A 20,090-nucleotide genomic window follows, 5' to 3' on the forward strand; every position below is an offset into this window, starting at 1 on the left:
CATCGTGTTCATCTTGTGAATGACTTCCTTCAAGATAACAACATCGCTCGTCTTGAGTGGCCAGCATGTTCTCCAGACATGAACCCTACAGAACAAGCCTGGGATAGATTGAAAAAGGCTGTTTATGAACAACGTAACCGACCAACCAACTGCTTTTCCCGCGGTTTTAAAAATTCATCATTTAACATCGATGTTTTGTAGTTAATTATAATCGGTCATCGACGTTTAGTTGTCGATGACGAAATCGAAATCAGCATCGACTATGTGGCACATCCCCCATCTCTCATCTGATCCACTGAACATCAGTGTAGCTGAGTTGGAGAATGTTTCAAATCCTCACAAATAACCAGCATATGCATTCAATGGTTGGGCTGTAGGAATCGTAAAACCTTTTAGGGCTTGTTTCTGAATTATTGCAATTTTTTCTCGTATCTATTTAACGGTGAGCATCCGATTGGGACTACATCTCACAGTATGAAATCCTATTCAACGTTTTCCACTGTATGGACGACTAATTTCTGGCGACAGTGCTTCGAAAGTCAAATAGGAGTAAAGTCCGTCTAGGGTAATATCGTTCTACAGTTCAGAGTTCCTTCTAGAATGACATGTATAATGTGCGACTGAAGGCTACATCATTTTCATATCATAATCCTGCTGCAAATATGGCTCAGCAGTACCTCTATTTTATACCATGATTAGCTGAGTAACCGGCGTTGCCCGGGTGTGTATTTATTCCAATCTTCTATTAGGCCATCTCCTCCATCCCGCCTTCTCTGTCCATATCCTGCCACCCCCCCCCTCCCCTCTCTGATCATCTCCCTGGTCCCTTCTATCTTATCTGTCCACCTCCTCCGCTTACCACTCTCTGTCCATCTTCTCCTCTCTCTCTCTCTCTCTCTATCTCCATAGGTTCTTCCCCCCTCTCTATTTCCTTCTCCCCCTGCTTTGTCCATCGTCACCTTCCCTTCTAAATAAATCTTCCCCTCCCCCTCTATCCATCCACCTCCGCCTCTCCCTACCCCTCTCTCTGTCCACCTCCATCTCCTCCTCCCCTTTTCCTCCTCCCCTGTGCATATCTTCCTAATATCACTCGCCACCTTCTCCCCCTCTCTCTTTCGAACTTCTCCTGCCCCCTCTCTCTGTCCAGCTCCTCCACTTCCCTTTCTCTGTCTGTTTCCTCCTTCCTCTCTCTCTGTCCATGACCACCTCCCCCCCCCCCCCCTTCTGTGCCCATCTCCTCCTTCCTTCCACTGTCTGTCCATTTCTTCTCCCCCTTCTCTCTCCATCACCACGTTATCATCCCCACCCCAATAGGAAGTTGGTGGTTCTCGCCCCCACAGTATTTCTTTCCAGATAGTAAGTAACATTGTTCCAAGTTTTGTTGAAATTGATCACAGAGTTTAGGAGGAGCTTTGCTCAGGATCAAACATGTCACGTATATTTGACTCATATTTATCACACTTCATACATATTTGTACATGTATTTTACGTGTCTCTCTAGCGAATTGTGCCCTGCTGTTTCCTTTTCATGCAGATCAATATTTATGACGTCATATCTCCTAAACTTCGTGTCGTACATTGATACACTTTAGCAGTTGCATTCAATAGTATATGTAGATACTGTCTCCAAAAGATATTGCGAACGGAGCCAGTAGAGTTAGTAAAGTTCTGAAATTATGTGTAAAGTTTCTTGCAAGTCACTAAATGTCATCATTCTCAAATACTGGATGTATATAGGCTGGCTATTTGAGCGACGTGAGCTACCCTCCTTTGAGAGGTAAGAGATTCTTGTTCCCACAGTGTTGCGTGTACCAAGTTTGGTTTAAATTGATCCAGTGGTGTAGGAGGAGATGTTAAGCATAAATATATTTTTATAAGATACAGTTAAAAGGAAATAATTTGAATTAGGTCTGGCTAAATTACCAATTTAAAAGTGTCACATTCCCGATCTCATATTTTTTTCTTTACATTTTTCCACACTGATTTTCTCGCAGTTGAAACTATGCGAAATTGACGAGACTATTAGACACGGAGAGCAGCTTCTGATTACAAAGGATGGAAAGAGAAACTTTCCGAATGGTTTTTAATAGTTCATCCAGACATTCGTTTTAATCTGTTTAGAGAACCCACGGAAAATCTAAATCTGCATGGTTGTACCGGGATTCAAACCTCATATTTCCATAGATTGATTCCATTGCCTAAACGACTGTACAAGGTGCTCAGTTTTGACAAGGTGAAGACATAAATCTAGTACCCGTTTTATAGGCAACTCTATGTTCTATACTTGTGCTAGACGTTTGCGGATCACATTTCGTGTCCAGTATGCAACTCGCCTTCAAAAAATGACGGATACCGCTGACTCAGAGGCCGCCATGTTGGCGTGACTCATAGGATATACCTATAATATATTTCGTTAGCAACTTGGCCGTTAAGTTCCTTACCAACCAGTGTTGATCCCTTTACGACTCAGACAGAAACTACGTCTAAGATTAATTATCAGCAATATGTTTAGAGATTCTGATCGTAAAACATAGCCCCGTTGCACACCACTACTTTCCTGAAGTCAATGATCTGAACAGTTCAATATTCCTGATCATCTTTGTAATTTCATGTACGGTAACTAAAATCTAGTTTGAAGTACTTTTCAGTTACATATGTCCTTCTTGCTTTTGGCACGAAGTTTTGAAAAGTGTATGATGGCCTGTGATTAAAAGTAAGTAATGGGCTACTCATACATAGAGCCCAAATGGACTCACGCTTAACATCTTCTGCCAGTGGTTACTAACTTAGGTTTGAACACATAACATATCCTTCATTTATTAGAAAAGGACTCTAAAACAAGTTTGATAAAATTCATCCGCATCTTACGTCTACAAAATGTATTAAGCGTTATAAACTGCCTTAAAAGATAAATTTTGATGCGATTAAGACTAAATCACTGGTCTCATGGTCAAATGCTCTTAAACTGAGTTTGTATTACGATTTCTTCACCGTGGTATCCTCTCAGACATAAATATAATAATGCTAGGCCCTTACAGGAAAGAGGCGAGCTAAAACAGTAGGGAATTACCAACCACTTCATTTTGCCAGCATTATCAAATTATTTCGGTAAAATTATACACAGTAACATTATAAAAGAGCAACAGAGAAAAACTTCGTAGTAGCAAATAATTACAGTTCGAAAACGGCTATCGATAGAGTATGCTATAGTTCTGTCCACAGACGATCGATTAGAGTTAATAAATAACAAATTTTTGCCATTAAGAACAATTTGTGATCTAGCTAAAACGACTACTTGTGTGTTTTTTCGTGTTAAAATGAAAATAAAATGGAATGGTGCATACAGCCTGTCCCTGGCTTTTACTTATCTGCCTGACAGAAAGCAGGGTGTATGATTACCATACTGATCACGTAGCAGCAGGTGCTCGGAACTGACGCGGTGAAACACAGGACTGTATTTTGGATCCTTTGTTGTTTACGCGTAAACGATATCCCATTTTCATTAGATACATTAATTAATTCAAATTACTAACAAATGGACAGAATGTCGGATGATATCTTTGTAAATAAAAGGGTTTAGAAGTCACTCTGATTTACGGAATTATGTATGATAATGGAAGTAACTGACTATATCAGACCGAAAGAAACAACAACGAACTACATTAGCAGGCCAAAAAACGCTTTTTAAAGATTGATATTGTGAAATATTAATACTGCACGTGTGAATGAGGTAACAATAGAGATGTAAGTAACTTACCTTACGTCAGGCGACTGAAAATCAGAAAAGTTTTTACTAAGAAATAACGGAACAGCTTTCCACTATCAAACTCACTGACAAGAATGATAATGCACGAGTATATTAGCGCTAGTACCAGCACATCACGGCAGGCAGCAGTAAGATTCAGGTCAAAGGATTGGCAGTGACCGCTTTATGACACCTTACCCTAATATTAGCATTGTAATACTGGAATATTTTACAAAGCTGAGTCAGTTTACTGTACCCGCGGCAAAATACTCCTATCGGAACACAAGAAAGACGATTATGTTCTTCTTTAAGAGACTGACTGAAAAGTGGGGTGCCAGCTACCTCAATCTACCTTACTCAACATTTTTAAAAAATTTCCCAAAAATTTTTGTATTGGAACACATTCGCGCTTTTTTTAACATGCAACGCACTTCTTACTCCCGCGAAATCTCCTAACTGTAAATCGCTTTCACACACTAGTCGTCAAACTTATTTGCTCAAGAGCCAATACTGACATTGTGGGGTGGCATCTTGGGCCACGTATGTTCCCATCTTATTATTTACTGATAACCTACATACATTACTATGTCTTCTCCTTTTTCTTGCGTCTTTGTCCCGCATCGGCGCAGGGTCCGTATCGTTATTTACGGGTTTGGCACGGTTAATTTAAAAGACAGACAGGTACACTTCCCGTCGCCTCCACGTTACCCACGGGACGGAACATGTGCACCCCAGCTGTCTGCGTGCAGTGTTATTTACATGAAAGCGGACAAAAGTATTTTAAATATTTGTGAACAGTTTAACTGAGGCGGCACTTGGGTACCAACCTGGTATTCACCTAGTGGAATGTGGGAAACCGCCTAATAACCACATCTACGTCAGCCAACGGGTGGCTCCGAGCTGCGTCAGCACACCTTCCCGTCCTGGGGCAGCTCTTTGACACGCACAGCTATCCGGGCGTGTACATCAGTTAGTATGTATGCCCTGAGCCGCCAAAAGACCAGCTACAGTAAGAAAGCGACAAGTTGGCCGCCGGCCCCGAGAACCGGTCATGATCCTTAAAAGCCGGCACCTATCGGAATATTTTGTGTCAAGTGTTCCGTGTTTCAGATTTCTGCCACCTTCTGCAATCACCCAGCTACGTCACTGTAATTTCAGGACAAAGGGTTGTGTTTTCTGTGTGAGCGGTTGATTAATTGATTAAAAATAGTAATTGTACTTATATTTAAATGATTTATGCAGTACGAGTATGAAATAGTATCACTAATGTTTATTAAAGATTTTGAGTGTGATTTTGCTTCTACTCATTGCGATGTATTGCAACACCCTTAATTTAATTTCATATGCCGTGCTACACATATGTACCATATTGGAAAATGACCGCCTCTGTAATAATCATTCATGAATCCACTTTGCTTCCGTTTGAAATTTATACCATTGCAACTGATCGGTACCAGGCAAGCACGCACGTGAGTGGGCAGCACTTGAAGACAGACAAGTAAGTATTCCCCCTGACACATCCTCTAAACCTCCTGCGGCCGTGCTGCTTACACCTCTGTCCCTGACACAAGCGGCCAACTTCACTTAGCTCACTTCCGATTTCGCGAACGTTAATTAAAATTACCCTCATTCGAAAATATGACTGTCTCTGTAGGTATATCTCTTTCCTGATGAGCACGAAAACTATATTCTTAAGTAGCTATTAAGGATTATTGACGTTTTTAGACTCGACTGAGAACCGCAGGTTGCACGAGTACTTGTTTCGAGCCGCATGTGGCCCACAGGCCACAGTTTGATGACCAACGCACTATTCAAAAAAATGGTTCAAATGGCTCTGAGCACTAGGGACTTAACATCTATGGTCATCAGTCCCCTAGAACTTAGAACTACTTAAACCTAACTAACCTAAGGACATCACATCCATGCCCGCGGCAGGATTCGAACCTGCGATCGTAGCGGTCACACGGTTCCAGACTGAAGCGCCTAGAACCCCACGGTCGCATAAACTGGCAACGCACTATTCCATCGCTGTAAGTCGCTCATACCTATCAGCTCGGCAGCTAGTAGTTGGCGCCGGCAACTGCAACGCTTCCTCCCCAGGCTGTATGCAACGGAGATTGGGGATGGCCCTAGCCCCCAATACATTTTGTCATAGACGACTGCACATTCGTGAGTCAGAAGTTTTAAATACCTGGATATATATGTTGTGACTGGCTTTATTCGGTTTTAATACAATCGTTTTTCTTGGAGCATCTAAACATGCAAATTTAAATTGCGAAACTGGTGTTGTTCGCCAACAAAGATTTCTAACAGTCGCCGCGGTATTTTCTTCTCAAATCAGGGAATACTTCGGCTGTGGTTGCTCTACATATAAAATAGTGTGTACTTTTAAATACGATTCAATGCCACTGTGTCACTCTCTTTCTCTCATATTGCTGTTGTCTCCTTCGTTCTTTCTGTACCATAAGCACTGTCCACTGTGTGCCAGCACTTAGTACTTTTCCCTCCCTTTCGCACTTCCTTTGTACCCTTCTCTCTGAGCACAAAAAAAGCGAGAAACTATTTGCATGTCAAAACTCTTCTGAACATATTTGAAGGTGCAAAGGAAAATAGACAGGAATAACATGTCGATGATTCCCTTCTTTTCCGTCCCACAACAGGACATATCACTCATGACGAAAGGAACTTTATGAGTCAGTAAAATTTTGATAGTTTACTAATGTGAAACTGAAATAACGTAAAACTAATTTTACTCTTCAGATCGGATTCTAGGTGTACAAAAATTTTGCATGTGTTTCAGTACTAACATATGGCGTTCTCAGAATCCTACTGATGATAAAGAAGGCATTTAACAGCATATATCTCCGTGGTACGCCACTTTATTACCTACGTTTCCGCCACACACCAGGTTTCATGTGCGTATTTTAAGTGTACAATAGGGAATTTAGAACTTCTTTATCTGGTATACGGACAAAGATATCAATAATATTTTCAAGCTTGTTCGTGATACGGGTATTTGGAATATGTCGTAAAAATTGCAGCCACTGTCTGTGCATAGCCGTCTTAGAATCCACGGCAAGGTTTTAGTACGAAAAAAATATAAAGACAGCGCCTTTTTTGTGGAAGGGGGTCTTTTTAAGGAATCGCCCATGCCAAACGATATGCTCTATTTGCCTAAGCAGGAGCAAGTGTGTAATGTTCGTATTTCAACACTATACTGTAAGATAATGGTACTAAGACGATCCTTCTTGATATGGCCCATCGATACTTCCTAGCAGCGGATCGTTGATACAGGGATTTTATCCTCCTGCCGGCTGGTACGCTCTCGCACCGGTGCGGAAAGTTCTTAAGCCACCGCGAATCGCCGGCCGGGGTTGCCGAGCGGTTCTAGGCGCTACAGTCTGGAACCGCGCGACCACTGCGGTCGCAGGTTCGAATCCTGTCTCGGGCATGGATGTGTGTGATGTCCTTAGGTTAGTTAGGTTTAAGTAGTTCTAAGTTCTACGGGACTGATGACTTCCGACGTTAAGTCCCATAGTCTCAGAGCCATTTTGAACCACCGCGAATCGAGCAAATGAGGTCGATGGCAGCACACAGGAAGCGTTGATTAACGCCCTGCAGCAAGCATTTTGGTGTCGCTGAGGCCGGTTAGTGGATCGCTGGGAATGTGGAGTCACTTGTGGATGGTCGGGTCGCTGCTTTGCTGCCTGCTCGGGAGTGATGTGACAAACTGCACCCGTGGACTTGCGCGCTGTACATCTTTCTGACTTCGGTGAGCCTATTCATTCCGTCTCTCTGGGCTGAGGCTTCTTGGACTACTGACCGTCAGACTGTGTTTATCTGGGGGATTCCTCGTAACTCTACAGGATTACGTACGCTCGCTTGCGTGGTTTTTGAAACTGGCTCAAGTGGTCTGTGCGCACAGAGGAATTATCAGTGGCAGTTATTTGTGCGCCTTGGGTAGCCGTTTTGAGTTGCACTCGGGGAACAGTAAGGCTGCGTCTTTCAGCTGCTGTAGAAGCCTGTGCAAGTTTGGTTGGTGTGAGACAATAGGTAGGGTTTATGTATGTCCTTGTAGACTGTTGGTGCCAAGGAAATTTACCTTAAGGCTGCTTCAAGTCCTTGCCTAGCTCCAGGACAGCTTCTACCAAATAACGTATGTGTGCACTCAGGGACGGGTTGGTAAAGCCCGTTCTGTAACATGTTCTGATCATCTTGAGTTGCCTACCATTGTGCTTAACTCATTATTTGTGAAATTTATTGGAAGCTGCTGATTTTCAACTGGGCGACGCTCGTTAAAATTCATTGCTTACTTGCATATTAAATACTTGTTTAAAATAACCGATAACAGCTTAAAATATTAGGAACTTTATGTACTGTGATTTACAAAATTGTTAGAGCTTTCGTGGCCACTTGTTGACAAAGTGCCTATTGGCTTCTGTCTCGGGTTCTTCGGCCGACGTTCATCTAATAATTTTACTGACGTTTCGCCAGCACGAGTGGGTGGCATTGTCAAAGCTTGACCCTCCATTGCCGGTGGTGAACTGGAGCCGAGCTCGCGGCCGCAGACTGTATGCACCTGGCGCGCCAACATCCGAGGGCTTCTCCTCGGTCATTCCTGATGCGGTCCTCCTCTTGCTACCAGCGACGGTCGTTTGCTGCAGTACGGGAAGGCTTTCCTCTTTCTTGTTGAAACTGTTCATGTGTTTTTGTATTTCTACAGCTTCTCTGAACAAGCACGTGTGATAGTGCTTCTCTAAAAATAGAACATCCGTCTCGGTGAATTTTATTACGTGGTCGGTCTCACTCAGTGCGTGCTTTGCCACGGCCGATTTCTTCACCTGCCCCAACCTTCAATATCGCTTATGTTCCTTGATCCTGGTGTTGATTGATCGTCCAGTCATTCCGACATAATCTTTTCCGCATGTGCATGGTATACGGTATATTCCCGACATTGCAAGTGGGTCTCTTTTCTCCTTTGCCGCTCTAAGACACTCTTTGATCTTCCTTGTCGGTTTGAAAATCGTCTTTACGCCATGTTTGCGAAATACACGGCCGATTCTGTCCTTCACTTTGGGAATGTATGGCAGAAAGGCCGTACCCGTCATTTCTTTTTCTGATTCCTAACTTCGCCGAGTGTTTGGCTCTGTTACACTTCTAATATAATTTGTGGAGTACCCATTGCTCCTCAATACACTTTTCAGGTTTTGCATTTCGCGTCTGAGGTGCTGCGGCTCACGTATTCGTCCTGCTCGCATTACGAGTGTATTAATCATGCCTCTTTGATAGCTCGGGTGTGGTTTGATAGTCGGTGCAGGTATCGCGGTAGCGTTCTCGCTTCCCACGCCCGGGTTCCCGGGTTCGATTCCCGGCGGGGTCAGGGATTTTCCCTGCCTCGTGATGACTGGGTGTTGTGTGATGTCCTTAGGTTAGTTAGGTTTAAGTAGTTCTAAGTTCTAGGGGACTGATGACCATAGGTTTTAAGTCCCTTAGTGCTCAGAGCCATTTGAACCATTTTTTTGTGCAGGTATCGGTCCGTGTGTGTCGGTTTTCGATACATGCTGTGTCCCACGTTTTCGCGATCCCTTGTGATCAGCACATCTAGAAATGACAGTTTTTTGTCCTTTTCTACTTCCATGGTAAATTTTATGTTGCCATGGAGGCTGTTCAAATGTCTTAGGAAGTCACCGAGCTGTTCTTCACTTGGGCTCCACACAACGAAAGTATCATCGACGTATCTGTACCACACCTTAGGTTTGCAAGTCGCCAAGTCCAGTGCCTGTGCTTCGAAATGTTCCATGAAGAAGTTGGCCATCACTGTACTAAGAGGGCTACCAATGGCGACGCCTTCCAGCTGTTTGTAGAAATCGCCATTCTAAATGGAATAGCTCGTGGTGAGACATGCATGGAAGAGCTTTGTGATGTCTTGCGGGCAAATGGAACCGATGTGCTCCAGAGCGTCACTGAGTGGCACTTTCGTAAACAAAGAAACAACATCAAAGCTGACCAGGATGTCGTTTGGTGCAAGTTTCAGTTTCTCCAGCTTCTCAATCAAATGTCCTGAGTCCTTTATGTATGTGTCGGTCTTCCCCACGTGTGGCTGGAGCAGAGAGGCCAAGTGTTTTGTCAGTTTATACGTCGGTGAGCCAGGAGCGCTAACAATCGGTCTCAGTGGAATGTTGTTCTTATGGATCTTGGGTAATCCATACAGCCGAGGTGGTAGGGCTTCTCTGTATGTCCGCCGGCAGACAAGACGCCTTGATTAATCGATTCATATTCCGTGTGACACGCTGCGTCGTATCTGCGCTTAGTTTTCGGTACGTCGCCGGATCTAATAGGTCTCGGACCTTTTGCACATAATCTTCGGTCTTCATTACGACGGTCACATTCCCCTTATCGGCAGGCAGTACCAATATACCCTTGTCGGCGTTGAGATTCTTAATGGCTTGTACGTCTTCTTTCTTCACGTTGCAAGCTGGTGGTTTTGTTCGGCGCAGTACCTTGGCTGTTTCAGTGCGCATTTCCTCTGCCCTTTCATAAGGAATGGTCCGAATGGCCACTTCGGTGTTGGAAATTATGTCCTCCATAGGTATAGTTCTCGGGATGAAAGCGAAATTTCCTGCTTTTTGAAGGACAGACACATCCTCTTCGGTCAATTGTCGTTCAGTGAGATTGACCACAGTGTGTGACATGTCGGGAATCGCCTTGTCGGTCTGCTTCCGGCATCTTCCAAAGATTTTCTTCTGTCGCTCGGTGCAGCGCTCGAATTCGTCCTGCATGCTCCTGTGCGTGATGCTGTCGATCTTGTACCAGTCGTCTCGATGCATTCTGCTACTTAGTTGATAGAAAATGTCCAGAAGTTCCTGATACATTCTTGAAAAGTCTCTCCGTGTTGTATGTATTCGCTCACGAAGAGAAGCTCGTTCCATTCAGTCGTAGTTACGATGTGCTTAAGCTGTTGTGAATAGGCTCCTACATTTCTGCCATACATTCCCAGAGTGAAGGACAGAACCGGCCGTATATTGCGCAAACATGGCGTAAAGACGATTTTCAAACCGACAAGGAAGATCAAAGAGTGTCTTAGATCGGCAAAGGAGAAAAGGGACCCACTTGCAATGTCGGGAATATACCGTATACCATGCACATGCGGAAAAGTTCATGTCGGAATGACTGGACGATTAATCAAAAAATGGTTCAAATGGTTCAAATGGCTCTGAGCACTATGGGACTCAACTGCTGAGGTCATTAGTCCCCTAGAGCTTAGAACTAGTTAAACCTAACTAACCTAAGGACATCACAAACATCCATGCCCGAGGCAGGATTCGAACCTGCGACCGTAGCGGTCTTGCGGTTCCAGACTGCAGCGCCTTTAACCGCACGGCCACTTCGGCCGGCCGACGATTAATCAACGCCAGGATCAAAGAACATAAGCGACATTGCAGGTTGGGGCAGGTGGAGAAATCGGCCGTGGCAGAGCACGCACTGAGTGAGACCGACCACGTAATAAAATTCAGCGACACCGAAGTTCTGGCTGTAGAGAAGCACTATCACACGTGCTTGTTCAGAGAAGCCGTAGAAATACAAAAACACATGAACAGTTTCAACAAGAAAGAGGAAAGCCTTAAGGTAAACGGATCGTGGCTTCCCCTATTGCAGCAAACGACCGTCGATGGTAGCAAGAGGAGAACCGCACCAGAAATGACCGAGGAGAAGCCCTCGGACGTTGGCGCGCCAGGTGCATACAATCTGCGGCCGCGAGCTCGGCTCCAGTTCACCACCGGCAATGGAGGGTCAAGCTTTGACAATGTCAGCCACCCATGCTCGCGAAACGTCAGTGAAATCATTAGATGAACGCCGGCCGAAGAACCCGAGACAGAAGCCAATCGGCAGTTTGTCATACTGTGATTTATTGATGTAAAATAGGGCAGTGCCGCAACCTGACTCAATGTGGACTGTGTATTCTAAGAAAGAGCAACGTCCCCTTAGTCGTTTATTATATTACAGATTAAGAAGTTTCAATGGTTAGATGGTCGTATAATTTAAGAAAAGCCTAATATTTGCTAATTCTGCATGTTTCCCTGTATTTTGTATGTTTACTGTATAGACAGTTCATCGAGGGGCAATTCTCGATGTCTGGTTTACATTCTTATGGAGCTACATTCGGCCGTTTCAGAATTAATAGCATCTGCTAAAGTTTTAATAATTTTCCCTTTTAAATTTGTAGTGATGTTAAATGTTTTTAAAGATTTTTTGATTAACTCAAGTTTAGCCAAAGATTTTGGTCGAAATATTTAATTACTATTTTGCTGCATATTTGTAGGATTACAAAGTGGCTTAAGGCCCTTTTCTAAGAGAATCTCATTGAACTCTGTTACATTCATGTCAATGTATGCCTGCGTAATATAAAAATAGTTGTTAAACATTGCATTAAGGTGCTCAGAGGCTGTTCACTTCCGAACCATTGTGTTCCAGTCTGACCTGCTCTAAAGGTCACCTTTAGTTCCATATACCTGTCGGAGAGATTCGACTTATGTTGGGTATACAAATTGTCCCTAGCCCAAGGAATGTGCCACCACCCCACCTTTCTATCACCAGTAGAAACAGAGGTATGAGCCACAGAACGATCTGGTTATTATGCGCGGCATTTTGGAGCATACTAGGCAGTGCATTCTGTCTTATGCGTACCGATTTACCTAAGTAAAATTCACATGCATGTAATTTTTCTAAATTGCAGGCAACATTCTTAATGGGGTACATGGAATCCGATTCATGTAATGTAGTGACGCGTTTTACGGCCGGGCGCAGGGAGAACAAAGAAAAACTGGGACAGAAAGACGGAAGAACTGCACTATCTGTATTGTCTTTAAACCTGTGGAGAGTATTGGACGACAACGTTGTCCACAGATAGGCAGGGAATAGAACAAGATTAAAATATTACTGCTGAAAATTCACAGAGTACCTTAACGGATCGTCTACAATGCGTTTTCAGGTGCGGCTCACTATGATACTGTGGCTATTCTGTTCACAACTAAAACGCCGGATGCAGACCCAGATGGAAGTATGATCAGGGACCAAATGATAGAAATGTTTGCAAATTTTGCAAAATACGAGTAAGTATGTATTTTCTTAAATTTATTTTGCTCTTGTTGTATTAGAGTTCATCACCTTACCTGTTGAGTATAATTTAGTGACCATATAGTCCATACTGTGTGCTCAGTAACAAGCCATTGTTGGTGCAAAACTTGAATCAACAGTTTTCAATACACAGCGAAATACTTCTATTATATGAAATACTGTTGTCATGATTTTCTGATTTAATAAGTCTTTAATTGGTTACATATAAAATTACATCATCCGAACCAACACTCGTTTTTAAAGTTATCACCATCAAGAACTGGTAGAAGCCGACCTCGGGAAAGATCTGGCTGGATTCCATAGAAATATTGAAATACGTTAGGCAATACCGACACTACGAGTTATCTTAGAAGATAGATTAAGGAAATGCAAACCTGCGTTTCTAGCATTTGTATACTTGGAGAAAGCTTTTGACAATGTTGACTGGAAAATTCTCTTTAAAATTCTGAAGGCGGCAGGGGTCAAATACAGGAAGCGAAAGGCTATTTACAATTTCTACGGAAACCGGACGGCAGCTATAACAGTCGGGTTACATAAAAGGGATGCAGTGGCTGGGAAGGGAGTGAGACAGGTTTGTAGCCTATCCCCGATGTTATTCAATCTGTAAGCCGAGCAAGCAGTAAAGGAAACAAAGCAAAAATTCGGGGTAGGAATTAAAATCCATGGAGAAAAATTAAAAATTTTGAGGTTTGTCGATCACATTATAATTATGTCAGAGTCAGCAAAGGACCTGGAAGAGCAGTTGAACGGAATGGTCAGTGTCTTGACAGAAGGATATAAGATGAACATCAACAAAAGTTTAACGAGGATAATGGAAGATAGTCGAATTAAATCGGGTGATGGTGAGGGAATTAGATTAGGAAATGAGACACGTAAAGTAGGAGATGAAATTTGCTATTTGAGGAGCAAAATAACTGATGATGGTCGAAGTAGAGAGGTATAAAATGTAGAGTGGCAATGGCAAGGAAAGCGTTTCTGAAGAAGAGAAATTTGTTAACATCGAATATAGATTTTAGCGTCAGGAAGTGGTTTCTGAAAGTATTTGTATGGAGTTTAGCCATGTATGGAAGTGAAACGTTGACGATAAATAGTTTAGACAAGAAGAGAATAGAAGCTTTCGAAATGTGGTGCTACAGAAGAGTGCTGAAGATTAGATGAGTACATCAAATAACTATTGATGAGGTACTGAATAGAATTGGGGAGAAGAGAAATTTGTGGCACAACTCAACTAGAAGAAGGGATCGGTTGGTAGGACATGTTCTGGGGCACCACAAATTTAGTATTGGTGGGCAGCGTGGAGGGTAAAAATCGTAGAGGGAGACCAAGAGATGAATACACTAAGCAGATTCAGAAGGATGAAGATTGCAGTGGGTATTGGGAGATGAAGAAGCTTGCACAGGATAGAGTAGCATGGAGAGCTGCATCAAACCAGTCTCTGGACTGAGGACCACAACAAAAACAACAACAAAAACAACTACTTCAAGATTTCCTTCCATTGAGCGGGGTAGGAACTCAGTGAAAGATCTGCCTCCATTTATTTCTGTCCTGGAATAGCTTTTCTCACCATTGCACCCAACGTTACTCGTACTCTTGTGATCTTCATTAATTTGGTCTGCCCATCTCTAACTAGATCTCACAATCGGTCGTTTTCCTTGTACCTCCATCTCCAAATACTAATGTGCCACCATAGTCGAATGCATTAGGAAAAGCTACCGACACCACAAGTTTCATTTTTCTGTAAGCGCTCTTACTTTGTTAGTTTATGTAACTTGTGATAGATCTGCAGTAGCTACTTCTGCCACCGAATGTATCAGGATGACCAAATGTATCGGGAAGAAGTAGAAGGCACTGTACTAACACTTGTCTGAGGTTTCCTAGTGATTTATTGTTTCCAACTACAGTGCCGTGTTTCTCTTGGTGTGTGTCGCTGGGTCCTGCAATGCTGAGGACACCACTTCACTGTGTGCGATACTGCTTGGTGCACAATGGCTGCCTCAGTGACCCATGCATCTACTGTGTGTCGGCCTTCTACGCCAGGTGAGTTGCGGTATCGTCAGGATGCCAACTGTCGACTCAGCGGTCTGCATCCCTGCTGCTCAGTGTGAGCCGCAGGCGGCCAGCTGCGGGCTTCTCACTGGCATGGCTGAGGTTGCAGCAACAACAAGAGCTCGCGATCTGGCGTGCGAATCTGTGGCCCTCGCCTCGGGATGCCTCCGGCATGTGTTGGAAGCCAGGACGACTGCCCGTGGTAGCGAGCCATGGAGTGGCCCACCGCTGGCTGACTACGGACACCGCGTTGGCTTCAGAGGGTCAAACCAGCGTCAATCCACCGACTAGAGCGCTGGCGCCCCATCTGCTATTGCGTATAGCTGGTGGTGTGACATGCCCCACTATCCGGGAGAGTTGTCACACTTAAATGAATCTCGTTAGAAACCCGCAGCTATTTATAAGCAGCTGTGCACCTCTGATTTTCCATATGCACCGCTTCGCGTCACATACTCATAATACGTTAGGTTGGTCAGTGGGGCCCTTCTTACTGCGATTTGCGACATGCAAAACCGTTATGTATACTCTTTCAGCAATTTGATGGCCCTGTGGTCTCTATTCTACTTCGCAACTGTTGGTATTCGTAACTCACTGCAATCTGGCCCACACCTGGCTGTAACTTGCGGTCTGAATATTGCACAAAACTAACTTTCCCTATCCTAAACGGTACTGCCGCTACATTATTCCCCTCTTCAGAAAGACCCGGCCCCAGGTAGACCCATAACTAGCTCTTAACTTGTTTGGGTCAGCACCTATGGCATATTTCCTTTCTATTAGAAAACTTAAATGTGTCCTAGTGCCCCTTAAATCCATGAAATGAAACAAAAAGTAAAAATTCCTTACTGAACGACCACTGTTCGATCAACACCTTACCTGCTCGTCCCACGTCCTCGGTATCCAATCCACTGGGACTTGGACTACCCTTGGTTCCCTCTTGGAATTAGCCCTCTGCCTGATCAGAAAGAAAATAACACATAACAAAGTTAAGGCTGTGATGACAATTGGCACAGAGGTACTCAAAATGATCGTTGTTTGCCGTTGCCTTCCCCTATACTGAGTGACATGCTGCACAAGCTGTTCAGCTGACATGCGCCCCTCTTGCTGTAAAATGAACTAGTTTATGGGTCTCAAGAGACATTGCTCCAGCTGTGGCTGTGTAACATTCAATTGTGTGACTTCTAAAATTGACGCTGGCAGGGGTAAGGTTGGTCCTATTATGTTACACTTAGTTCCATTGATTGAAATTCCGCTCCCGTCGAGCTCTACATGTTTCGCTTCTGCAAATATTCCCTGCTCAGAGCAACTTGATGCTGTTACCAAATTCTCGTAGGTGGAGAAGATCCAATGCATTCCGACCTGTCGCAAGCTCAATTCTGTCTCCACTATGTCCCTTGGACAGTCTATTACTTTCCCCTTGGATAAAAATAACTACATCGTGCATGTGTCCGGATTGGTACTTACCATAATGGCTGGACATACCATTACCTTCCCTCTATGGCTGCTTCGTAATTCCTCCCGTGCCATTTTGGCGTACCGGTTTCTGGTTGCGGAGATCAGCAACACCTCTTTAGTTTTCACTACCACAAACTTGCTAAACGCTCCCTACTTCACTGGATATGGGTGCACTGTGTAACACTGAAACCTCACGTTCTTCCCCATAATCGGGAATTGGAACAAAATATACACTCGTGCGTGGTCAGTCGTTACCCTTACTGTTGCAGCAGGGTAGAAAAATGGCAAATTTTGTACGCTAGTCTCCATTACTAAATATAACCCTGACGGTAGTTCCTTCCGCGCCTTGCGCAACCCGGGTAAATATTGGTCCGGTGGTAACAAATCGGTACCTATCTGGCCTTGCAATGCGTAATGCAGCGCTTCTTACAGATTCATTATTACTCCCTCCACATCCCACACACTGTCAGCTACCCCTTACAAAAGTCTGGTTAACACCACCCTGCTATCTAGTACTTCTAGATGCCCCTGTAGGGTTCCCAGGTTACGATTTATTACGTCTTCCGATGCCTTAGCGGATTCCACTACCTGCCCTGCCGATGTTTGTAAACCGCGAGTTGTTCAGGACTTCCCCTTCCGATGTTCCTATCTGAGATGCATGCCAAGCTTCCGTTGCTCTACTCTCCTCTGCGAGTTGCCTCACCGCTTCCACCGTGTTGTTCAGTTCTTTTACATCGCTTTCATCTGCAATTCCAAAAACTGCCTTTAAAATTTTTTCCCCCTGCGTTCAAAAAAATGGTTCAAATGGCTCTGAGCACTATGGGACTTAACATCTGTGGTCATCAGTCCCCTAGAACTTAGAACTACTTAAACCTAACTAACCTAAGGACATCACACACATCCATGCCCGAGGCAGGATTCGAACCTGCGACCGTAGCGGTCTCGCGTTTCCGGACTGAGCGCCTAGACCCTGCGTTCAGCCATCCTCGTTTCTGTCTTACTCATGGCACCGCTTTCTCCATCTGTCCTACCTGCTTTCGTAGCGTCCTATAAGCCTCATGCGATTTCTTATACCCCCTGCAACTTCTTTCAGCATTCCCTTGCCCTCTGCACATTGCATAAGTTCTTCGAACACTTAATCAAGCCTCCTTACTTCATTCCGCATTTCCCATACGTTCCATACCAACCTTAATGCCCACTGGTGACTAAACACCACATCTTCCTGCCTTGAGTACAGCACACCCCCATCAAGGTGCTGCACCCGTAAAGTGTCCACTCCAATGATGAAGAGATGAATCGCCGCCAACGCTCCCCCTTTCAGTGATCTGAGGACAGGGATCACCATCATCCTTCCTCCCTCTTCAAAAGGACTGCTGTCAGAAGCAGGCTATATTCTAAAATACATACAAAAGTGTGGAAAAGAAGGAAAAAGAATCAAGAAGCTTTGCGTGCTCCAATAGTGTCTAATCGGACATAAATCAAGAAGTTTTATATTAATTGTATTTTGTAATTAATACAGTTTTTAGGTAGTGTAATTACTTCAACGAATTCTAATTAACCAAACGAATATAATTGGTAATACAATTAGGCTGTATAAGCCCTGAGTTAATATTCAATATTTTTGGTTCTGTGCAGCTGCTGTATAAATTATGCTACGGTACTGAAGATATTTGCAAGAAAAGCTTAGGGGAACAATAACACAACAGCAGCAAATGATGCTTCCTCACACCCTGTGTATAACATTCCTACACGACCATGATAGGGTACATTAACTGTCTTACCAGTGCGGTACACAAATCGTCGTGTGTACATGTTGTAACTATGAAACGTTAACCCGCCACGCGTCCTGGTTATACTGGGCACTACCGCAACGGTGACAAATCTTGGAACAGCTTGCGTTAGTGCACACGGTTCTATTGTCGGCAATGTGAACTCACCACTCTACTCTATAGGGGCAATAGAGATGGTTGATATTGTTACAAGAATATTAATGGGAGAAGCTGTGACCCGTACTACCTCCCCACGCGCTGTTTCCTTGAGGTGTTTTCCCTGATGAAAAAATAAATAAATAAAATTAAAACTAAAAAAAAAGCTATGAGGTAGCGTTAGTGGGCAAGCGACTGACTACATAGATGAAAAACATGCTCTGCAGACAACTAGATATATTCTGAAAAATAAAAAAAAGCTTAAAAAATATACAATACGTTGATAATTTTACAACAACCGTACTATAACGGAGCTCTTCTCTGACTGTTGTGATTCAGGGGCTGCATCAACAGAAGATTTATAAACCGACGGAGAAGTCCAGAATTATGTCGGAAAAACTCACTTATTAGCTCGCCTTAAAGCGAACGCTTGCAAAGGTAAATTTCAATTAAACTTCCTTCATACGAAAACATTCCAGCTGCCACACGGTTATATGTGTTGACACTGCACGAGAAACGGTTTATAATATTCATTGCGTTTCATTTACTCGAGAAAATGTAGAGTCTGAAAGAGCGTAGAGTTTTCGTGACTTTTCGGTCTAGCATAACCTAAGTTGGTACAGAACTTATAAATACGTAATTGTGGCTGAAGTAATAAATTGACAGTGCTACAAAACCACACATCTCCACGAATGTCTGTGCCATGAATCGTACAAAAATACAATATTTGGGACATAAAACGAGCGAACAATCACGGGTAATGCTTTATTCCCGTTCGGACTAGGCGACTACCGCCTACAAGTTAGCGATCTATGATCGTGGGCCACACCCTTGAGCCATCCTGGTGATTCTGCTGCATCATTATTCAAGCAGCTCCCCAATGGGCCGACGAAGCTGACGGCTATTATTTTTGTTCCAGTAACCCAACTCCAGAGGATGCATCGAATCTGACTGAGACTTGGTCGACGTACAGTGAATCATCGCCCTTCTATTTAAAGATAACATCTCCTTTAAGCACAGGAACGAACATGGATGAGCCCTATATGAGCTTCTGGCACGACTTACTGTCGTGAATGCAAACACTATAAAGTTAGTTTTGTGAAGTATGTTTCCTCTTACTGCCACCAATCACACTGGAGCCCTCAAGGACGACGTATTATCGGAAGTGGGTACAAAGTTTTCCGTCATTATTTAATTGTACTTTTCTTCATATGTAGAAATTGCATAAATGTATTGTGGTTGAAGATTATGAATTTGTATTAAATATTACTTTACATATACGTTTTATTTTCGTTTCCTCAATCCTCTGTTTCCTCTGGCGTAGTGTGAAATGACGTTAATAGCACTTGACGCTCGCTAAAATCAATATCTGTCACTGCAAACGCCTGATCATTACTGCGACAACAGACCCCATCCGATTTTTCGATATTAGAGGAATAGTTGTGCTGCGTACCTGAATCTGTTTATCGTTTTTATTGATACTGGTAGCCAATAAAACATTTCTCATGAGAAATCTAACCAGAATAGAGCCATTACATTCCCTAGGAAAAGCAAATTTTAACTGTAGATTTACTGAGATACCTGTATTGGTAAACATGATAAGAAATACAGCTTCAACTCACATCTTATGTATTACTACAATCTTGTAACAAAATTTTTTCGAAACGACAAACGTAAAACATGCATTCTGGTAACTAAAAACATTACTGATGACTCTGATAGGTACAAATACAGGACCTCTTCATATCTGATGATTTACACGACATATAATGATTCTTCGTTCTGGG

General features: G+C 43.4%; 1 protein-coding gene across 3 annotated transcripts in view; it reads left to right on the top strand.

Annotated features, from left to right (window-relative positions):
• Positions 1-19,583, top strand: part of LOC124594738 (esterase FE4-like) — a 106,163-nt gene extending 86,580 nt beyond the window's left edge. For all 3 annotated transcript variants that reach the window (XM_047133112.1, XM_047133113.1, XM_047133114.1), the window contains exons 11-12: positions 12,735-12,855; positions 19,223-19,583. In XM_047133112.1, coding sequence (XP_046989068.1) covers positions 12,735-12,855; positions 19,223-19,376 — 275 coding nt within the window. In that variant the 3' untranslated portion in view covers positions 19,377-19,583. The remainder of the gene's footprint in view (positions 1-12,734; positions 12,856-19,222) is intronic.
• Positions 19,584-20,090: the final 507 nt, after the last annotated feature.

Source organism: Schistocerca americana, chromosome 2, assembly GCF_021461395.2.
Source record: "Schistocerca americana isolate TAMUIC-IGC-003095 chromosome 2, iqSchAmer2.1, whole genome shotgun sequence".
Classification (NCBI taxonomy): Eukaryota; Metazoa; Arthropoda; class Insecta; order Orthoptera; family Acrididae; genus Schistocerca; species Schistocerca americana.